Source organism: Neophocaena asiaeorientalis, unplaced genomic scaffold, assembly GCF_003031525.2.
Source record: "Neophocaena asiaeorientalis asiaeorientalis breed wild unplaced genomic scaffold, Neophocaena_asiaeorientalis_V1.1 scaffold218, whole genome shotgun sequence".
Lineage (NCBI taxonomy): Eukaryota > Metazoa > Chordata > Mammalia > Artiodactyla > Phocoenidae > Neophocaena > Neophocaena asiaeorientalis.
The window spans coordinates 1,886,385-1,906,764 of NW_020172818.1; the positions used below are offsets into that span (position 1 = coordinate 1,886,385).

Genomic DNA, 20,380 nt, shown 5'->3' on the forward strand with positions numbered 1-20,380 from the left:
ATACTAAAAAAAATGTTTTTGTAATGCATGTATACCAGCATTTATAGCATAATTAAAAGAAAAAGAAAACTAATCTACTAATAATTGTCAAGTATACTAGCGGTTATATCTGAATGGTGAGATCATGAATAATTTCTATCCTCACTTACTTTTCTCTTTTTCTGAACTGTCTAAACCTTTTTTTTTTTTTTTTTCCTTGGCCACGAGGCATGTGGGATCTTAGTTCACCAACCAGGGATCGAACCTGAGTTCCCTGCAGTGGAAGAGCAGAGGCTTAACCACTGGACTGCCAGGGAAGTCCCCTAAACCTTTTTAATATAAGGATGTGTTACCCTTGTAACTATTAAAAACCAAAATCAAAAGCTAAAGCTCCTTCTATGAGAAAGGGAAATAAGGACAGCTTCACTGTATATTTGTTATGTTTCACAAATCAATTTTTACCTTAATAGAAATTGTTTTCCTCTTAAATATCCCCAATAATTATTATCAAAGAGTATCTGGAGAATCTGAGATCCTATCCAACAGCAAAGGAATTGTGATCTGACCAATTGAATTAAGCGCTCAAAATTTATTTGTCTCAGGTAAGGAGTCACTAGGCCATAAAAAGAGTCCTTGGCTTTAAAAATACTACTTATAAAGTTAGATAATTTAGTGGCTCCAAAGGTCTCTAGGGAAACACCACTTGTTAACCAGAAATAAAGAGTTTTTATTTAAAGAAGTAAAAAAATGAATCACTGGGACCTATGTATTTGTTTTTGTTTGTTAGTTTTGCTTTGTTTCAGTAGATACAAGTGAAAAATGAGTTTCTGCACTGTGGTTTGGCTACTTAAGCTTATGTTAGAAGTCTGGGTAAATATATAATACTCAAAGAAATAAACTGAAAACCACAAAACAAATATTTGTAACGGAATGCTTAACCACAGTACTAGCAATGAAATTCCTCTCTAATGAGCCCAGATGAGTGGCTGCAAACTCTAGCTGGTAAGTCACCTTTAAGGTCATGTTTTTCAGGAACATCTGTATAAGCTACTCATAAATTTCAATCATAATCGACCATTTCAAAAGTCACTGAAATTTCTGTCCGTTAACCAGCTCCTAATTGTTCTGAAAATCATGTTCTCCACTCTTAAACTGATAATAAAAGTGCAACCTCAGTTTTGGAGGAGGAGCAAAGGGGGAGGACAGAGTATCTACATAAGCTAAGAAAACTATGTGCTGTCTCTTAACCTCCAACCTATGGCCCTTTACTTTTCTTTTTTCTTTACTTACACTTTCCATCTGTCAACAAGCGCTTGTAATTTTATTACACTGTCCTGTAGTTTATGCAGAGTTGGTATTATTTTACAGAGTTCTGTTAATGGACTGGATAAATGGTAATGCTATTTAAACTAGTCTCCTGCTCCAACAAACACAGCTGCAACTGTACTACTATTTCTGAGCAAACATCTTGACCTGAACATGGAGTGCTCTCTCAACCCGTCCAAAGAGAAATTGGAGCAGACAGCAAAGGGAAAGCATATTTGGCCGCTAGCAGCAACCAACCGTGTCGAATCATAATTCATATACAGTGTACCCTCTTTTTCTTTTATACTGCATTTAGAGTTTTTTTAAAAAAGCATGTGTGCTTCTTCACCTGGCATCTCATTTTCAGCCAAGAGTCAAATGGCGATTATTCATTACAGAGGCACAAAGAAAATCTGTATAATGTCCAGTTTGCTTAGATTTAATCTAAGCAAACAATGATAAAAGTCAAACATCAGTGTATGAACTATATAGTAAAACAAGTAAACCTTTTCATTGATTATGTATCAGGAAACAATAGTATTAAGTAAGGGTAAAAGATAAAATAAGTTAGGAAAAGAACCAGAGGTACGAATTAGCATTACGTATCAATTTATAGAGAGAAAATAAATCTAAATTTGTTTCTTTCATGAATTCTAGATGTGTATGGCTCTACTGAATTATACAGTAGGGAACTGTAGATCATTTGATATGCAAATACAGCTACCAGTCGACTTTTCCCTGTCACAACATACTGTCCTGTTGTTTGTCCAAAATTCTGTATCTTTTGTTTGGTCACTTATCCTTCTTGTGAAAGAAAAGTTCATTTTTAAATGAACATTTTAAAGGACATTTTTGTATGTAGATTTGTGCATATTTTTCCATCTGTTAGAACAGTTGTTTCCGGTTAGCTACTAGGCACCTGTAGCAGATGAAGAATACTTGAACTTGCATCCTTCCTCTTGGAAATTAAACTAGACAGGCAGCTAGCTTCACAAGCTTTTGTTCCTTTATTTATTAAATACTCTTAATGGTGGTTGTTTAATCAGTTAGTGATCACCAACATAAAAAACTGGTTACATGTAGCTTAAAACTTTCCTCTTGAGAGAAAGATCATTGCTAACAATCCACTAGGTCTAATTCAGGTGAGAGAACAGTGCCTCAACTCAAAAGAAGATTCCTTTTTCCTGATGCGGAAAAAAATTACACCTCTATGTTTCCATGTGTATCCAGTGTCTATGTCAGGTGTCAAGTCACAATCAGTACTGAACACTAAGCCATCAAGCTCTAACTTCAGGAAATCAAAGCTTTCAAGTCCCTCTTGCAACTAGTCCCACATCAGAAACAAAATTTTATCTTCCATTACTCCCCCGGGGAAATCCTTTGAGCCAAACAGGCACAACATGACTCTGAACACATTTTCTAGCTGCCTATGGCCCCACTTGTTAACATGCTTTTAATTAACTAGAAAATGTTGCCTTATAGTTTTATGGGTCCTGTTTCTTTAACTCACATAAGGATTCCAAGTCATCTTCTTTCATACAGCAGCTTCATAAAGTTATAAAATCATAACAAAACATAAGGGAAAATCCCTTGGTCCATTATATGACATTGTAAAAGGGGGCAAAATACTGAACAGAATATAATTTGCTGATAAGTGATTCTGCACTAGATTATACCACCTGAATCCCTCTAAGAAAATTAATCCAAGTACTTCCAGACTAAAAATCAAACATTCTAGTTTCTCAGAGACAGCGTTAAAGTTACTTCCTATATTTTCCTCTCTTCAGCTTAATAATTTTAATTCTAGCTATAACAGTCATTCCATTTAAATTATATTTTCACAGCTACATAGGAAACAGAAAATTTTCTAGACAACGTGGATTGTTTTTATATGCACATCGTGAGCAAAGTAGTAATTTAATAGCACTCAATGTATACTAGCTTTGAAATCAATTCTACAAAATCCCCTCAATCAAAAAAGTTAAAGCAGAAAGTAGAATCTATTAAAACCATCTCTGTAGCCCTTCTTGCAAACTAAGCACAAATAATTAAATACAAGTATCAATTTATATTCATACATATAATTTTCATAACAGCCTACATCTAGTTTCCTTGGTAAAAATAGTCCTTAGAGAATTCTTGTTAAAAAGGCGGTCTCAAGGTTTCTTTATTTGATTCTTTTAGATTTACTTAAATTGGGTCAATTAACCAGCAGGGAACACAACGCAGAGGAGAAATACTGCTAGGTGACTTTGGTTATCCTTAGGGGAACAGAATCAGGAAAGTCAAACTCTAGAGAGAAGACCTGGTATGTAGCTGGCTCCACCTTCACCTGCTGAGAAAATTCTCTCTATAGTCAGCTAAGGTGTCAGGAGGACCTAACACAGAGCCTAACTGAGATACAATGTCGGGGGAGGGCTGTGGGAAGAGGGCCTTCCTACTTCTGGAATTCATAACAACAATATTGAACTAATAGGCTACCACAAAGCCGTGGCTACAAAGTCAAGTTCAGAAAAAGCAATCTCTTCACTTACCCAACAAGCATGACCATATGGGACTTTCCCCACCATCCAGGTGGGAGCCAGGCTGAGCAATTTATTCTATATATCCCAACGATTTTTCACAACATCCACAAACATCAATAATCATTGTTATTTATTTTTCCAACACTTTGTAGCTTACCTCCCATCTGCACAAAATCATTCATGTGGCTGAAAATCTAATTTTAAAAGCTTTCAAAAGTATATTTTCACTATGCACATTAGGTCAGTGAACAAGAATTCCAGGGAAGAAAAACCGATTCTGCCTAAAACTCACATTACGCTCCTTCCAAAGTACTTCTGTTAACAGTCAATGACGTATTTGATATGAAACCCTTACAGTCGTTCATATTGCACAGTTTGGAATTCTGGCTTTAAAAGGAATATTTAAGAGGAAACTTACAGTCCTCTTTAAATATCTTATAATAATATTTCCAGACTAATAAACACTATGTGAATACAGAAACAATATCAAAAAAGCTGACATTAAAAACCTCAACTTTACAAGAAAACACTGCCAACTTCCTCTGAAGAGGAAGTGCAGTGGCAATCTTTCCCTTCAGAACTTAATCAAAAGTTTCCATAAAGAAGTTAGGTAAATCTCCCCATCAGGACCAAAAAAGAATAATACAATTACAATAACATACACATGAATCAGTAAATGCTAACCAAATAAAAGAACTGGAACTACTGCAAAACCAATCATAAATTTCCAAAAAAACAAAAAAGAAAAGAGAGAGAAAAGAAGAAAAGAAAGAAAGGCAAACTTTTAATCCATTAATCTACAGATGAATAGATGAATAGATTCCAGGAAAGCACAAGGAAACAGATCCAAAATACATTTAATAAAACGCGAGGTACTACCCAAAGCAACAATAACTATTTCTGTCTACTTACAGTCTGTATAGCTTCGAAGTCCCAAGAAACAGCAACTCAGGAAACAGCTGAAGGTGATTTCTGTTTAAACGCCTTTTGAGAAAAACAAAAACAAAGCATATGTTACATAAAAAGTACCCAACAATGAGACTGTGATTGGGTAGTGTCATGCCTCATCCTGTATTTCAGGAAAGAATGAAACGACATTCAAGAGAATTCAAGCATTGAAAATCAGAAGTTGGTTACACCTTTTGTTACATGACTCTTTAAAGCAATTTTCCATTGTGCTTACTCAGATGATGATTACTGGGGCCTAAACTCTAAATTCACATCCCCTGCAACATCAGTCAACCAGCACAGATGCAATGAAACAGGATTTCTGGACTCAGACTCTGGTGTCTAGGTTAGGCAAGTTCAACATACAGCAGAAATACCATATTAAATGGTGCCCTAAAATAATTCATACGCTGTCCCAAATGACCTAAATTTTCAGCCAAGGTACTGAGGGGAAGTGGAAATTTCATTTTTTTTAGCTTTTCATTTAGTTTCAGAAAAATGTATAAGAAAGTGTCAGCATGGTTTCTACCTCTAGGCAAAATCACAAGAAAACCTCAATCCACAGTTCTTGACTCTTAACTGAATAAGGCTGAGTTATAACTAACAATGAGGGCAAAAATGTTTAAGTAATGTTTTCTTAATGTTTAACTGATACTGGGATGTTTTAAATATTTTAGAAAAGAATTTGATTGCAACTCTAACTCAATTTAAGCCCCGGTACTACATAACTAAGCTCTTTTGGACTATGCACACTACCTAAAGAGTGGCAAAATCTAGCCCTCATGTACTCATATCCCAATCTCATTCATTTTAAGTGTACAATTTAACATTTCAGTAAAAATAAATATCTATCCTCTCTACTTTTCCCAAATTTAAATAAAATGATGACAAGCTAATGTAAAATGCACACTTAAATGATTTATAAGCTGCTATAGCTCTAGAGGAGAGTAAGGACATCCAGAAACTAACATCACACTGAAGAAACTTGAGGTGTTTTTTGTGGTAAAGATAAATGTTAAGGTGGCAGGAAAAGAGGGCATATCAATCTTGCCCCCTTTTAAATATGATGACATATTTAAACGGTCATCAGATGGGAGCAGAATTACAGTTATTTAGTCTCTAGAGGGCAGGAATAGCACTAGTAATTATAACTCAAGAAAGTAGATCATAAGGAAGACCTTTCTAAGTATAAAAGATATAAAGAAATGGGATGATCGGCTTTAGGAAGCTCTCAACTCCTTACTCCACATATATTCAAGCAGAGGCTATGCATTTTTTTCCCTGCAACGGATGTAATAAAAAGAAATTCTACATTAAGTGAAAAGTTGGACAAGGTGAACTTCAGAACTTCTTCCAACTCTAAAATGCCATGAGGCAATGATAGCTATGCTTACCATCTTTTGCTACATAACTCATATTATTAAGAAGTTGGTCATCTATAGAAATACTCTCAGCACTTAATAAAATGCTTGCTCATAAAAATGTATGCTGAGACAATCAGAGGGAAAAATAGTAAAATCAGTAGTGAAAGGGTGGACTTACTTTTCACCTACACTAATTTTGATGAATAAAGCACTTAACAAGGTTAACTGTAAAGTGAAACAAAAAGCTTTAATTTTTTTTCTTTGCCAGGCATGGTTCTGAGGAAAGAGTACTTCCAGAGTCTACTATTAAACATTTTCAATAAAATATAACTTAATGATGACCTTGTGATATTGTGTCTGAAAAAATAGATTACAAGTATTCACAACAGGTCTAATGAGAATTTGTCTAGGGAAGACTCCCCATTGTCCAAAGAGGCAATTGCAATTTTTGAAATGACAGAGATGTGCTTTCATAATCTGATCCAAACCACTGGACTAACAAACATCGTCCATGATTCTCCAGCCAAAACAAGCACGCTCCTTCAGGTCCCCAGCCCCTGCACAGGCAACTCTCTGTACGGAGCTTTCCCTTTTCTCCAAATGGTACTTTCTTACATCCTCTGTGTAATTCCCCTGATTCTCCTAAAGTTGATTCCTCCCTTGCCTGTGTCTCCATATGCCCATAGTATTTGATAAATAAGAGTCCCTCACACTATATTATATTTATTCACATACTGGTCTGATTCCCACTACACCGTAAACTCTTCAAGTGTAAAGGCCATATCTGTGTATTTCCTTCCTTCTTCCTGGGCACTTATTAGGTCCTTAGGAAAAACTGCTCTTTGCATTTTGATATAGTTCAGCAAAATCCTAGCATGTGCATTTTATGTTCAGGCAACTTTCTCCAGGCATGTTCCCTAAGGTACCCGCCTTAGGTTTTATGGCACCCTCCAGATAACCTAAGACCCGCCACCAAACCTGCTTTCATGTGCTCTATACAGCAATTGCGTCCTTTCCCTTCCTTCAACCTCCCCCAGCCATGCCATTCTCAACGTCATCTAGAAATTGGAAGGAATTCAATATGGTGAAACAAATTCAGATACCCAAGTGACTGAGGGCTGCTACTAGATTTCTTGTTAATGGGTCTACATTGGTCTCATTTCAGATATTGTAAGAAAGTAGATAATTTAGATACGGTGCAAGCAGTGTCTTTTCTCAATTCTTTTTCAAATTCTTAGTGGTTCTTAATTCATTCCCAAAGTAATAGCTAACATATATTAAGCTTACTAGGTGATACGTCACTGTTCTGAGAAGTTTACATGAATTATCACATTCATTCTACCCCATGAGTAGGTCCTACTGTCACTGCTGTTTTGGATGAAGGTACACAGCTCATAGAAAGTAGAGCTAGAACCTGAATTCAGGTGGGCTGACTCCAGAACATACCCTCTGAATCACTCCTTTCAAAGAGTCAGTCTAAACATTCCTCAAAATAATGTAATCCTCAACTTTCCTTTTCACCAATCTTTTTTTGGGAAAAATATAGTTTTACGTAGCCCACTTCCTAAATATCTATGAATGAATCGCCTAAAAATAAAACACCAAGTTTTATTAAAAAAAAACAAACTAGCTGTATAGGCAGTTCACTATTTTAATGATCTATTTAAAATACCTAAAGTTGAGAGCAAAACAAAAATACGTATAAAATATTTTTCTCAGAATTCAAGTAATTTATCACTATTCTATGAAAATTATTATGAATGATCTTAACGTGTCTAAGCCTACCATGTGTATAAGACACAGTAGTATACAAAAAAAGGCAGATAATAGGTGACATGGTAACATGCATAGAAAAATAGTATGATTCCACTTTTTTTCTTTAAAAGAGTATCAATACACTTTTGCTTCCTGTTCTGTTTCCTCTTCCATTAGAACTAAGAATAAATTGAAATACAAACATTAACATAAAAAGTGAAACTCTTCCAAAATATCCAATAAAGGAAAAAAATTTAAGCAGAATTTCTAATACAATGACCAGAAATTAAGTTTGTAAACTAACGAGGATTTTTTTAAATCCAGAATTAAGTTAGACTATCAAGGTGCACAACAATTTCTAAACACAGCTCGAGAAGAAGTAACCTAGCTTCTTCTAATACCACAGAATATTTCTTAGTAGCTTGAAGGTGAGTGTCATAATAATAACTCTAAGGTAAATGTGTTAAAGAAGGTAAAATCTGATAGTCCAAGAACAGATAAACAGCATGTAGTGAATTAAGGGCATCTCAGAGGAGGATTTATGGGAACCAACATGAATTTGCTGCATTAAGCAGACCAGGTGGGTCAATTACCAATTGTTCCCAGCAAGGATACTCAATTGTGTCAAAGGACAGATAAGAGATTCAGTGATATTCAGCTCCCGTGTCATCACCAGCTAGATGGAATCTGCCCACAAGATCTCAGGAGACTGACTGAAAATTCGCTGGATAGAAATTCATGGTTTCAGAAAGGTGTGTAATGTGTGTCTCCGAGACACATATTTTTAGGGTAAAGATAAGAAAGATCTCAGCAACTGTTTCCTCTGTGCTATGGGCTATTTTTTCAGTGTGGCCTTCAGCAGGGTGAATGATCTTTCTGGGTCACACTAAAGATCACTGGCCTCTGAAATGCAGGTTCTTAACAACCTCAACTTGAAGGGCAGCATAAGCATTACTGACATGCATTGTTTCAAATTATTATCTGCCAGCTGCTCCTGTGACTTGTCCATTACTAGAGGTTGGAGGTCTCTTATTGTTTCAACTTTCACCTCAATTCAATTAACATTTGCAAAGTTCACCCCAATCCAAAATGTAAAATGAAAACGATTTTACCAAAGCTAGTAAAAAATGCAAGTCTCATATTTACCTGTCATTGTAAATGTAAGGTATTTACAATGTGCCTGATCTGTAACGAGTATTTGATAAATGCTGCCTTAAAAAGTCTATCTTTTACAATCTTCTATTTCTCAAACATAAATGCCTTCTTCTCAGGTAAATTACCATTTGCCTTTTATGCTAACATTTTTAAAGCAAAGATTTTTAACATTTAGCTAGTAGTAGATAAAGTTTACACTTTCAGCAGTTATATCAGTATTTTCACCCTTTATATTCTGTGGTAGGGAGATCAAAACTTATTAATAAAAATGTTGCTTCCTATTCATTCCCGTTACTTCTTGATATTCTCTATACATTCAGAGATTTTGATAAATACTCTGAAAAAAATTTGGAGAAGGTTTTGTACTTTCTTCACATCTTGTCTATTGATTATATGCTATAAGAAACTCAGAAGGAAAATGATGGTAAATATGGATATTTAAAAGTCAAATTTATTATAGACACATTTTATTAGCTCAATAAGATAAAATAATTCAGAAACTCAGTTTCTGAAAAACAGGAAGGGAGATGCTGAAATGTATAATAATAATAGTTCCTTACGTGCTAACTCTGTGTCAAGCATTTTGTGAAACTCTGTGCATTATCTTGCTAAAATCGTGTACCAATACTATGAGATATGATAATTGTTTCTGTTTTAATGATGATAAAACTGCAGTTTTAAAAGACGAAGCAATTTGATCAAGATCTCACAGTGGAATTGAAACCAAGGGTTTTTTGATGCCACTCCTATCTAATGTTTTAAAAGCAGGTAGAAGAGTTTGTATCTGTTTAGAAAGATAATCAACAGCACAACCAATGAGTGTCTGCCAATATTCATAGGACACCAGGCAATAGCATATAAAATTACAAGGTGCCTACACTGAGGGGAGTCTAGGTTATCTACACTGAGCGGGGCAGCAGCAGAGAGATGAAGCCCCACCTTCATCCAGGGTGGACAGACACTGCCAAGATGACAATCAAACAAATTTTTGTTAATATTATCTTAAAGCAAGATTCCAATTGCATTAAAACCAAATCAGTGCTATTGTTACCAAACTTTCATTCTGAAAGTGTTTTCACCAATATTCCTCCCAATCCAGCAGATATAAATTGCTTTGAAAACAGATAAGAGCAATATATACAAAGTCCATACAGAAAAGTCTCTCCTTCCATGTAAATTTGTGGAATTCAGTCTAGAAGGCATAATTCAGGCAGAAAGGTATCCAACAGGAATGAAAGACAGAGTTCAATGTAAAATATTTGACATTCGCTGCTTCCACAAATACATTGTAACAGTGCAAACTAAACTACTCATTTCAGGGGAGGTATAAAGGACACAGCATCCAGCAAACACTATCACAAAGGATGAGCCCAAAACAGATGTGGGAAAAATAAACAGCCTTGCTGTTTCAGAATTTATAAAACGGTCCACAAAGAGCAAACAGGCCTTCTCACCACCGTTCAACTTCAAGGCCCATAAAAAAAAACGCTGCGTGAGAAACCCTCTCAGGCAGATTGAATGTTCTGCAAAACTTCTAATAGTGCACTTGCATTAAAGCCTTCTAAGACCATAGTCAGTAAATGTAATTTAAAATCGTTCAATATTGCTTACAAACAGGTGAAAATAATTTGATATTTGGCTATCACAGATAGTGATACACTCTTGAACATCTAGGTGCATGATTTAATCTCATACAATGTACATACTGAGCCTTTTTGCTGAATTTGAGATGTTCTTTAAAGAGCCTTTCCCAAGAAAATAACTGCCGTGATTTTAAACTTGGGTATAAAGGTGCCAGAGAACAATTCTTTTAAGATGAGATTGCATTCTTTTCCAAGGAGATTAGCACTGTTAGTTTGCCCTTACTTCAAGAAAAAGGACGTTATGTGTTGCCTATAAACTTGCAGGATGAGTCAGAAGAGGGATTCTCCACCTTCATGAACAGGGGATAAGGGGAGCCTTCCTTCAGACCTGTTCCACAAACATATTCTCTATCTGAACTCATGTATAGCGACCTACAACAAAAATTCTAGAGTGCCGTAGTTCCTCAGCCTCACATTGGCTGTCTCATGCCTACGCATGGTGTGCACACCCAGGGAGAAATAACTCAGCACCACCTTCAAAAAATACATGTGCCTTTTAGATATCCTTTAAGGAGAGGATAGTGTCTAGTCAAATTTAGGCTCTATTGTAAAGACATTTCTAAATTAAAATGAGTATTTTCTTTGTATTTACTTGATAGAAACTTTAAAATAGCTAAGTGAACAGGCTTTGCATGGCTTCATTATAATAATATTTTCAGGACTCTTTTTTTCAAGTAAAAATGAGTATCAAATGACAACGTTAGTAGAAAAAAGGTAATCTCAGATCCAAAGATACCAAAATTTGGAATGTTTAAAGCAATATTGCCTTATAGGAATGCCTTTACAACTTATTGGTAGGAAAAAAAGTGCAGTCCAAGACTTTGCCTTTATCACTTCTGCAATTTCCTTATTGCAAGGGTATGACTGTGAAGTTAATGAAATATCTAATATCCAAGGTTTTCAATGGCATGCTATTGGTTCTCATTAATGTAACCTAGGCATATATACATTTTATTTTGCATTGAGTGTTTCATTGTATTTCAGACAAAATACCCTAATTTCTTTTGGACAACCTTTAAAAAATTTCAAAACCTTTCTCATACTCTTGCATTTGTATTATCCAGCAACTTACAAAAGCAGATGATTTGCAGTAGTGAAATACTGAAGTGGCCATAAAATAGAACTTTAATGACTGCAGCATAATCCCATAAGACATAAGTGAACAACATAACTTTACACCAGCATAGAAAAGTCAGGGGTCCCAATGTGATTTTTTTAGCCTTCTAACACATTGTACACTAACCAAGAAATACCTTGAATTAATAATTTTGCATGGAGACTTTATTGCAAGTATACACAGGCATCTTCCGTGAAATATAAAGAAGTATAATTCTTAAATGTTTCTTTACTGTAGCTTATTTGTAGTTTGTTTTTCCTTAATTAATTTCCATTGACTATCTAGTCACTTAACTATATTAGATTTCATTTGAACATTTGATTAAACAATGAGACCTGTTAATGCAATCTACATGAGGCACATTCTCAAGGCTTCATTCTCATCCCAGATAAGCAGGTGCTACCGGCAACACAGAGCATCCATGGGAATCCACCAGTGCACATGTTAGGTCTGGGCATAAAGAAGGAAACTGTCAAAACAGGAAGTACTGTGTGCTCATAGTGTGTAGGCATGATTAAAACTTATTCCTTTTACAATGATTCATAACCACATTCTGATCATCATATCATCTGCTGTTGTTCTCTATACAATACAAAGAAGGAAGTGAAGGGAAAGGAGGCAGTGAGACAGAAAAGGGAGGAAGGGAGGGAGGATTTCAATACCCATCTACTACTTGACATTTTGACTGATAACCTTGTATTTCATCAATTCTTTGAAGTGGAAAAAATGTGTTTCTTTTGTAGCTATAATGCTTTGATTTGCCAATAATGATTTTCTCATCCTATACTAAAATTAAATCCAACCTAATCACGTGACCCTGTTTCTTAGAGATTAAAAGTTGGATTTCTAAAAGGCACAGCTCTTATCTTCTGTTCTCAGATGTCTTCTTTCTGATCAAGTTAAAACTCTAGCAACATAAGATAAAAAGAAAAAAACTTATAATTTTGAAATACTCACAAAATATTTGGAATTGTTCTGATTTTATCATTTTAAAATGAAAAAATAACTTAGAACCATAAATTGCATATGAATAAAGTTAATGTTTTTATTTTTTGTTCTTCACACAAAGAAAGAAAATTAACTTGCTATATTATATACACAGTATAAATGGCATTCACAAGATAAACCTGCATTTATACACCTTTTCATAATTTGGAGTTTGAATTTAAAACTCACATTTAAATTGCTAAAAAAACATATAAACTCACACAAGGTATAATTATTTATAAGTTAATTCACTGATTACTTCCTGTTTATTACATTGTCTCTTGCAACTTTCAGGGGAAAAAAAGGCAATTTGTGTGATGTTAATGACATCACCTACTACAATAAGAATATATACCATAATAATATTATTATAAGGCCACAGTAATTTGATTATAGAACTCTCTGGGTAGCTTTTAAAATTTTTTTTAATTAATAAACTGAAAAAAATTTAAAATAGTTTGTTCCACAATAACCTGAATGCATTCTTTAGCAAAACTGCTTGCCATTTAATGTATTTAAAGAAATAAATATTTGAAAAGTGTATCCACAATGTTCCTAAGAAATGGTTTTGAATTCCAGAGTCCCAAGGAGATGAATTGGCTGTCAGATAACAATGTGCTTCCATCAGATGGACTTGGCAGTTGTAAACAAAAGGAATTTTCTCAGCTTTTCCTCACAAATATGAAATATTTGCTCTCAGCCAACAGCTGGGGTGATTTAAAGAAGTCCTGCATATATATTAGTTTTCATTCAAAATTACAAATCCTCCTCCCACTCTGCAACATCTGACTGCATCTCCGTAGAACAGAAAATTGTTCTGAGATGAAGTGACATTCCCGGGGAAGTAAAAGTCAAAAAATAGTACCTACTTACAACTTTAATCGAATTTCAGATCATAAGGTATCTGGTTAATAATTTTTAGGAAAAGTTCATTTATTCAAGATGAAAGTTCAAATGGTACTCCAAAGTGGCTTGAAAAATAATGAGAAAGTTTGTTTTGTTCCCGTGTTTCTGAAAATATTTAAAATTACAATATAAACAAAATACAGACTTCATGAAAAGCCACTGAGAATCCTTCAATGATATCGAAGTTGTTTAAGAAAAAAATATACATATACATACATATATATATCTCTCTCTCTCTCACATGGAAAAATGTATATATGTGACTACTAAACACATATATATGAATAAATAAAAGTTACTCATGGAAAAAACTGTTAATGCTTAAATGATAATTTAAAATTATCTATTCATCTTACTAAACATTTAAATTATATTAATGCTTAGTTTTTAATGGATGGATTAAAAATACTTTTGCCAAGTTCTCACTAGAGATTAGCTATTCATAAAAGATATCAAAGAATAAATACTTTCAGAGTATTTTTATATATTAAGAAACAGCTTACGAACTTATAAACTTTGTTATAAACTTAACCAAATATTTAACTTATTTTTATTTCCTCCCCAAAACTAACTCTAAGTAGTGGTTTTAAATTTATTTTGAATTCCACAATTATATCGCTATATTGTAATATTATTCATGAACAAAATTTTATAGCAAAATAAATTAGATATCTCTGTTTAATTTTACTTTAGGTTATAAAAATGTAGCCTATATTTACAAATACCTTAGAAATTGACAAGCCACTTTTATATTTACAGTTACACAGAATTAACTTTTGCCCTTGGGCCCAGTGAATCTGAGCACGTGCTATGCCCTAAATGAACTTCATATTTCACTATTTTAAATAAATAAATTTATTTAAATAAATTTTATTTTAAATAAAATTTTAATTTTTACCTAAAGTGCCTCTTAAAGCAGGCATGGAAACATTAAAATAATTGTTGCTACTTTTAAGAGAGCTGATATTTGCCCTTAGAAATGCAAAGCTACTAAACTTGAATTATCAAGACATATGGAGATATGTTATTCATATTTCAAATGACAAACTGTGTATTTTATCTAATTATTTCAGCAGAGGTTTTTGTCTTTTGTATATATACACTATAGGCATTAAATAATAATGGTCCTCCAGTAATATATAACAATCCATAAAATTTTGTGTCTGAAAAAATAAAAATGTATTTTAAATCCTGAAGTTCACATTTGATCTTCTTGGAAAAAAACAATCAGTGTTAAATGATGTGCTTTGATAACATAACTCTTACTTCCATTTCTACTAAATTCTTTTTCCAGCAAAAAAAAATTTAGAAAGCTACTATAAAATAATGAAATAAAACTGTAAATAGCAGTTATTAATAATATTCACCACAAGTGTTAAATATCAGAAAGCAAATCTTTATCACTAAGAACTTTAAATATTTCCTCAAATGTCACTAATGACACACATAGCAATAGCATGGGAACTAAAATAACTATCAGCAAAACTCTTCTTTTCCATAATGTACCATAAATGCAAATAAAATTACCACCTTTCTTCCTACATAAGCAAATAAAACAGACTAGATGAAAAATAAGAAAAAATGTACATCTCTAAGTACCAAAGCAATGGTTACCAAGGAAGTAAATGTCTCAGGAAAGTAAGTCTGTATTTTTGAACTTGTACAAGTTAGTACTATTTATGCAAAAATTCTATTATTTCTAATTGTAAATTAGTTTGAAAATCACTTTATCAACTTCTTGTTTCCGTAAACTTACAAAGACTAAGACATGAAATTGAAGACATGGTCCTTGAAATGCAACTATTTTTTAAAATATAGTTATGTCGTCATAAGTTTGGAATTGAAAATACTTACAGTCTCTCCAGTTCTTTAAGATCCTGGAACGCTCCTCTTTCAATGGTGCTAATCTTATTCTCCATAAGCTGACTGAAATGCAAAGTATAACAGGAGTCTTAATGTTACCACTCACCATCTGAAAAAGTGTCAGTTCAGCAACTGAAAACTTGTCCCTTTATGAAGTTAAATACTGCTCTGGTTTGAGATTCAATATCAAATCTAACAATGTTATATCTGAGAAAAATCAGGGAAGGAAAATAGCATCCTCATCACGAAACTTTCATAAAAAATACTAATTCAGTTTCTCACAAAATTTCGTCAGAATCCTGAACCTTAAACTATAGTATATCCCGAAAAGTAACCCATGACACTACAACTCTGATGGCTGTTTTTCAAGTGAGTTCTTAACTGAAAGAAACAACATACAATAATTCATCATACACATACTTCAATTCACTGATGGATATATGTCAGAAATTGGAAGAATTCATAAAGGCCAAAAATGTGTTTTTCAAAAGTGAACAATGAACACGCATGATCAAAAGTATATGTGCACTGCAATGTAAACATTTATAAATCTATAGGTAAAAACAATTTTACATTACACTGAATCTCAAATGATTGTTTATTCACAACTAACTTAACACATTAATTAAAAAAGTAATCATACTGCAACAATTTTATGAGTTGCAAAGCTTTAAAATACAAGAAACGATTCAAAATATGACCAACATATTTTTATAGAGAAACAGTTCCCACTAAAAACTCTGCGAAAACCTGGATTGTTTGATTTTAATGTTACAAAATATAGGTACATGTTGCTTGCTAGAAAAGTCTGAACATCTTTATATTAGCAATAATAAAATGCAGGCCCACTTAAATTCTTTATAGTTAATCTCAAATCCTAAAAGCATATCAAATGTCTCACATTACTCATTCATATTGTAAAAGCAACTATTCTACATTTTTATATGCATAAGGCACTTACGGTATGGTATAGCAAACATTTGAAGTCATTTCCATTATACTGTTTCTATGGCTTGCATCCAACCTTAAAATAAAGGCCTACATTTTTATTAAAATTGAAGTACACTGATAAACAAAAAAAAAAGGAAACCAAGGCCTTTTAAAATTTTATGTTTCTGTCATTGAGGCAGTTATTAAAACTGAGATCAGTAACAATTCAAAATACACAACCTTAAAAAACAAAAGAGAATTCTCCAAAACACAGAAGAACATACTTACAGAACTCTTAGGTGTCGAAGACCAGCAAAATCTGTCTTAGTAATCCGTGTGATGTTATTTCCATTCAAATCCCTAAGATAAAACAAGTAAGAAAATGAAAGTTCTGTTTAATTTCTACCACTATCTAGTTAAACAAAGACAAATATAAACTAAATAAGAGCTTTGAGATAAAGGATCAGTTCCAATTACTAAAGTAGTTTGCAAAGTAAAAGAGAAAGAAAAGGAAGTCATCTTTGAAAGAAAATTTTTAAAATGATTAAGTTTACAGAGTCCATGCTTGCTGTCATATGACAAGAAAATGAAGTGATTCTGTTATCAAGAGATGTTCTCTTTTGTGTGTATATGGGATGCTTTCAATTTTTGCTTTTTATAAGGAGGTGTATATTAATTTCACAGGTATTCTGCTATTTACTATTATTGCTAGTAACATTCCCAAAAAGTTACCTTCAGGAAGTTAAAGGAACACTTTTCTAATACTATTCAGGAAGAAAATTTTAAAAATTCAGAACCCTATCCTTAGGTGGCACCATGGCTAAACTTCCTAAGGCAAAGAATAAAGTTAGAGTGCCATCAAAAGAACTGCACTTCAAAGACTCGCATTTATAAGCATTTACCTTCCAACAATTCTATGTTTGTAAGAAAACGAAACTCTTCATTTGCAGCTCAGGGACACCCGCTGTGACTGTAAAGTGAAAACTACTAGCAAGGGCAATAGTGGAAATAGTATTCAGGCCCTGACATTTTTGTTCAGATTTCAGCACCACGTTTCCCTCAAGAGTCACAAACCCCTTTTCTGGCATCTTAGGTCAAGATCTAAACTTGCCCTGGTTCCAATCATTTCAAATAAAACCAGGCTTTGCTGCGGTTTGAATGTTCTCCTTCACGGAAGTAAACCCTACCTTGACTTTGAAAACATCATGTGTATTTAATGTGTTTATGTTGTCAATGACATAATTTTATAAGCCAGCACTGAGTAAACTATTTTCTGAAACTTCTTTATAGATCCCTCATAGGGGTAAATTTTTTTTCAAGGACCTTAAAACTCAATTGCTATTTTTTCCCCGAACCGTTCCTTTTTTGCTGAATAAGACATGTTAGTGCTTAAACTTTAAACTGTTCTGAATAGCATGAAATGACAAGGGCTAAAAGAGAGTTCTGCACTGCTTTCTCCCCAACCCATTTTCCGTGCTGAGCAAAGTACCATCGAATTGTTCCTACAGTGGTTGGGGTCTTTCTTTATCCGGGCTACTTGCCATAAGCTGAGTCCCAACCGCCACCGCCAGCCCCCCCAGTCTCAGACAAACTTGGGAGATCATATTCTGACAAGATACCCTGGGTAGGGACTCAACCTGCCCAGCGCTGCGGGCCAGGGAAGGAGGGCAGAGACGGAGTAGCGGGCGGCCCAGTGGGGCTCGGGATGGGGCAGCCACTGGCAAGGGAAGGAATGGCTCAACTCTGGCCTTTAAACTGAGGGCGAGGAAAATGGGTTGGATAAGAAGATCGACCCAACGCGCTGCGGGGCCGCGCTGGTGGAAACCTGCGAGTCCAAGGCGTCCCCTCCGCCGTCCGCCCCCCTCACAGCCTGGGGGCGCAGGGCCCCGGGGAGCGCAGCCTGTGAGCGCTGCCCCTGCCGCCCTCGCCCCGCCGGGCCCAAGCTCAGCGGTGAGGGGAGCGCGCCCCGGGCGCCCGGGAAGCGCGGGGCGGCGGCCTCTGCGTTCACAAAGAGAACGGCCTCCACGCTCCACTTCCCTGAACTCGGAAAGCGCCCCACAAGCGGCGCGTGGGCCGTCAACACCCGCGTTGCGATTACTTCTTCATTAGAGGCTCACAGAGACAGGGAGGCGGGGATGTCTGCGGGCAGCAGAGCGCGAAGAGAGGAAGGAAGGGGAGAGGCTGCCACGAGCAGGGACGCAGAAACTGCCAGAAAGGTGGAAAGGGGGCACTAGGGCTCAGCAGGAAGGGCCGAAGGGGGCAGCCGAGGGCCGCAGGGTCACCAAATTGGTCAGACCCGACTTGGCCGGCTCCGCTTGGAGAACCAGCCCTAACTTCGCCTAGCCGACGGGACGTGGTCCGTCTCCGGAGCCTCCCCCCTCGGACAGGTCCTTGGGGCTCGCCGCCGCCGCCGCCTCCTCCCAGGGGAAATGAAAGGCGGGGGAAGAGTCGCTGGGGGCTGCGCGCGGCCACCGCGAAAGCTGCTGCCGTCCTGGGGCATCCTTCCTTCCGCGGCCTGTAGAAGCGCCCCTGGGCGGGCTCAGCCACCCCACGACCCCGTCTCCTCTCCCTCAGTCCCCAGGAGGGCGGCACAAAGCCGGGGAGCGGAGGTTTCTCTCTTTTGAGTAACCCCCCTCCCGCGTCAACCCCCCTTCTTCGCGCCACCCCGCGATGACAAGAGCCGGGACTCGGCCCTGAACCGACCCGCGACAGTTCCCAACCGCAAGGTGACTCCGTTTGCAGAGTCCGAGGAACAAAGTCGCGTCTCCCTTGCCCCAGGCATCCGCGACTATTCGTCCCCCATCTCCCCGTCTCCCCAGCCTCACAGAACTCGCCCGCAAAGGGCTGCGAGTGTCGGGACTGGAGCGGGAAGAAGGGACCAAGCGCAGCAGCCAGCGGGCCCGCCCCTCCTTGGGCAGTGGCCCCTCCCCGGGCAGCGCCCTCCCAGAGAGTTCAAGACCAGGATGCGCCTTCGGGAAAGCTAGTGAGGACTGACCCAGGCACAGTTCTCTGTGCCGCTCAGTCCCTCCAGTCTCGACGCAGGGGCTGCGCGACCCCGATGGTAGGGAGGAAGGGGGAGGAAGAGCCCATACTCACAGTCTCTCAGTGCTGCGGGGGATGTTCCTGGGCACACTGCGCAGCGCCAGCCCGTGACAGTCCACTGTGCTCCCGGAGCAGGAGCACTGCGCCGGACACGCTTGCGGCGCCACCTTGTTCAGGATCGCCAGCACTAACCCCAGCGACAGGGACAGCGTCTGCCAGCCCACGCCGCGCATCTTCCCCCGCCGCCTCCTAGCTCGCCGGCGCCAGGGGTTTTCTCTTTAGCTTGCTGCTCTGTTGGAACTGCGCTGTGCCTGAGGCCCAGTGCCTGGCGCGAGTCTAGCAACCCAGAGTGTCCGGATAACGTGCACAAGATAATATAGAAGTAACAGGAATATTCAAGGCAGTAAAGCTAACACAGATACACGCCTCTCAGCTCCCCTCACCCTCCTCCTGCAAGGCAGGCGCTCCTTGGGCAACTTTAGGTCCTGAAGATCAGTTGGCCCGGCCAAGGCTACAGGGAGACCCCAAAGCAGCGGGGAGGAGATCACGCGTCGTCTGCCTCACAAATATCAACTTGGAGGTAAAAGACCTGGAGCTCCCAACCGCGGTGAAGATCGTGAAGATGCAGGGGCCAGTTGCGCGTGGAACAGGGGTGATCCGGTTCCACCGACCCCCTCTGCAAATCCAATTCCAGTGGGGACGGTAGGAGACAGAAGAAGGAGGCTCAGTAGGAATGGTGGCCTCGGTCAAAGTGGGCTCTCCGAAACTAGAAGGCGCAGGAGCCCCGCGGGCCGGGAGCGGAGCGCGCTGGACGACCGGACATGGCGCGCGGGGGCGCACCGGGCTGACGCGCAGCCTAGG

At 37.4% G+C, this 20,380-nt stretch overlaps 1 protein-coding gene across 1 annotated transcript; it reads right to left on the bottom strand.

The window, feature by feature from the left end:
* Nucleotides 1-4,102: 4,102 nt before the first annotated feature.
* On the bottom strand, nt 4,103-19,752 carry LOC112397547 (slit homolog 2 protein-like). Its single transcript, XM_024741781.1, has 5 exons — nt 19,574-19,752; nt 16,766-16,837; nt 15,539-15,610; nt 4,722-4,793; nt 4,103-4,196 (listed from the first exon to the last, which is right to left on the bottom strand). The coding sequence occupies exons 1-5, from the start codon at nt 19,750-19,752 to the stop codon at nt 4,103-4,105; spliced, it is 489 nt and encodes a 162-aa protein (XP_024597549.1).
* Between the last annotated feature and the right edge of the window lie 628 nt (nt 19,753-20,380).

What these genes read in the sequence shown, in the direction of transcription:
- LOC112397547 (XM_024741781.1), bottom strand. Translation starts at nt 19,752, where the DNA reads ATGCGCGGCGTGGGCTGGCAGACGCTGTCCCTGTCGCTGGGGTTAGTG. An exon ending in CTTCGACACCTAAGAGTTCT is followed by an intron (nt 15,611 to 16,765) that starts GTAAGTATGTTC and finishes TTTGCATTTCAG; the next exon opens with TCAGCTTATGGAGAATAAGA. An exon ending in ACTTCGAAGCTATACAGACT is followed by an intron (nt 4,197 to 4,721) that starts GTAAGTAGACAG and finishes TTCCTTTTAAAG; the next exon opens with CCAGAATTCCAAACTGTGCA.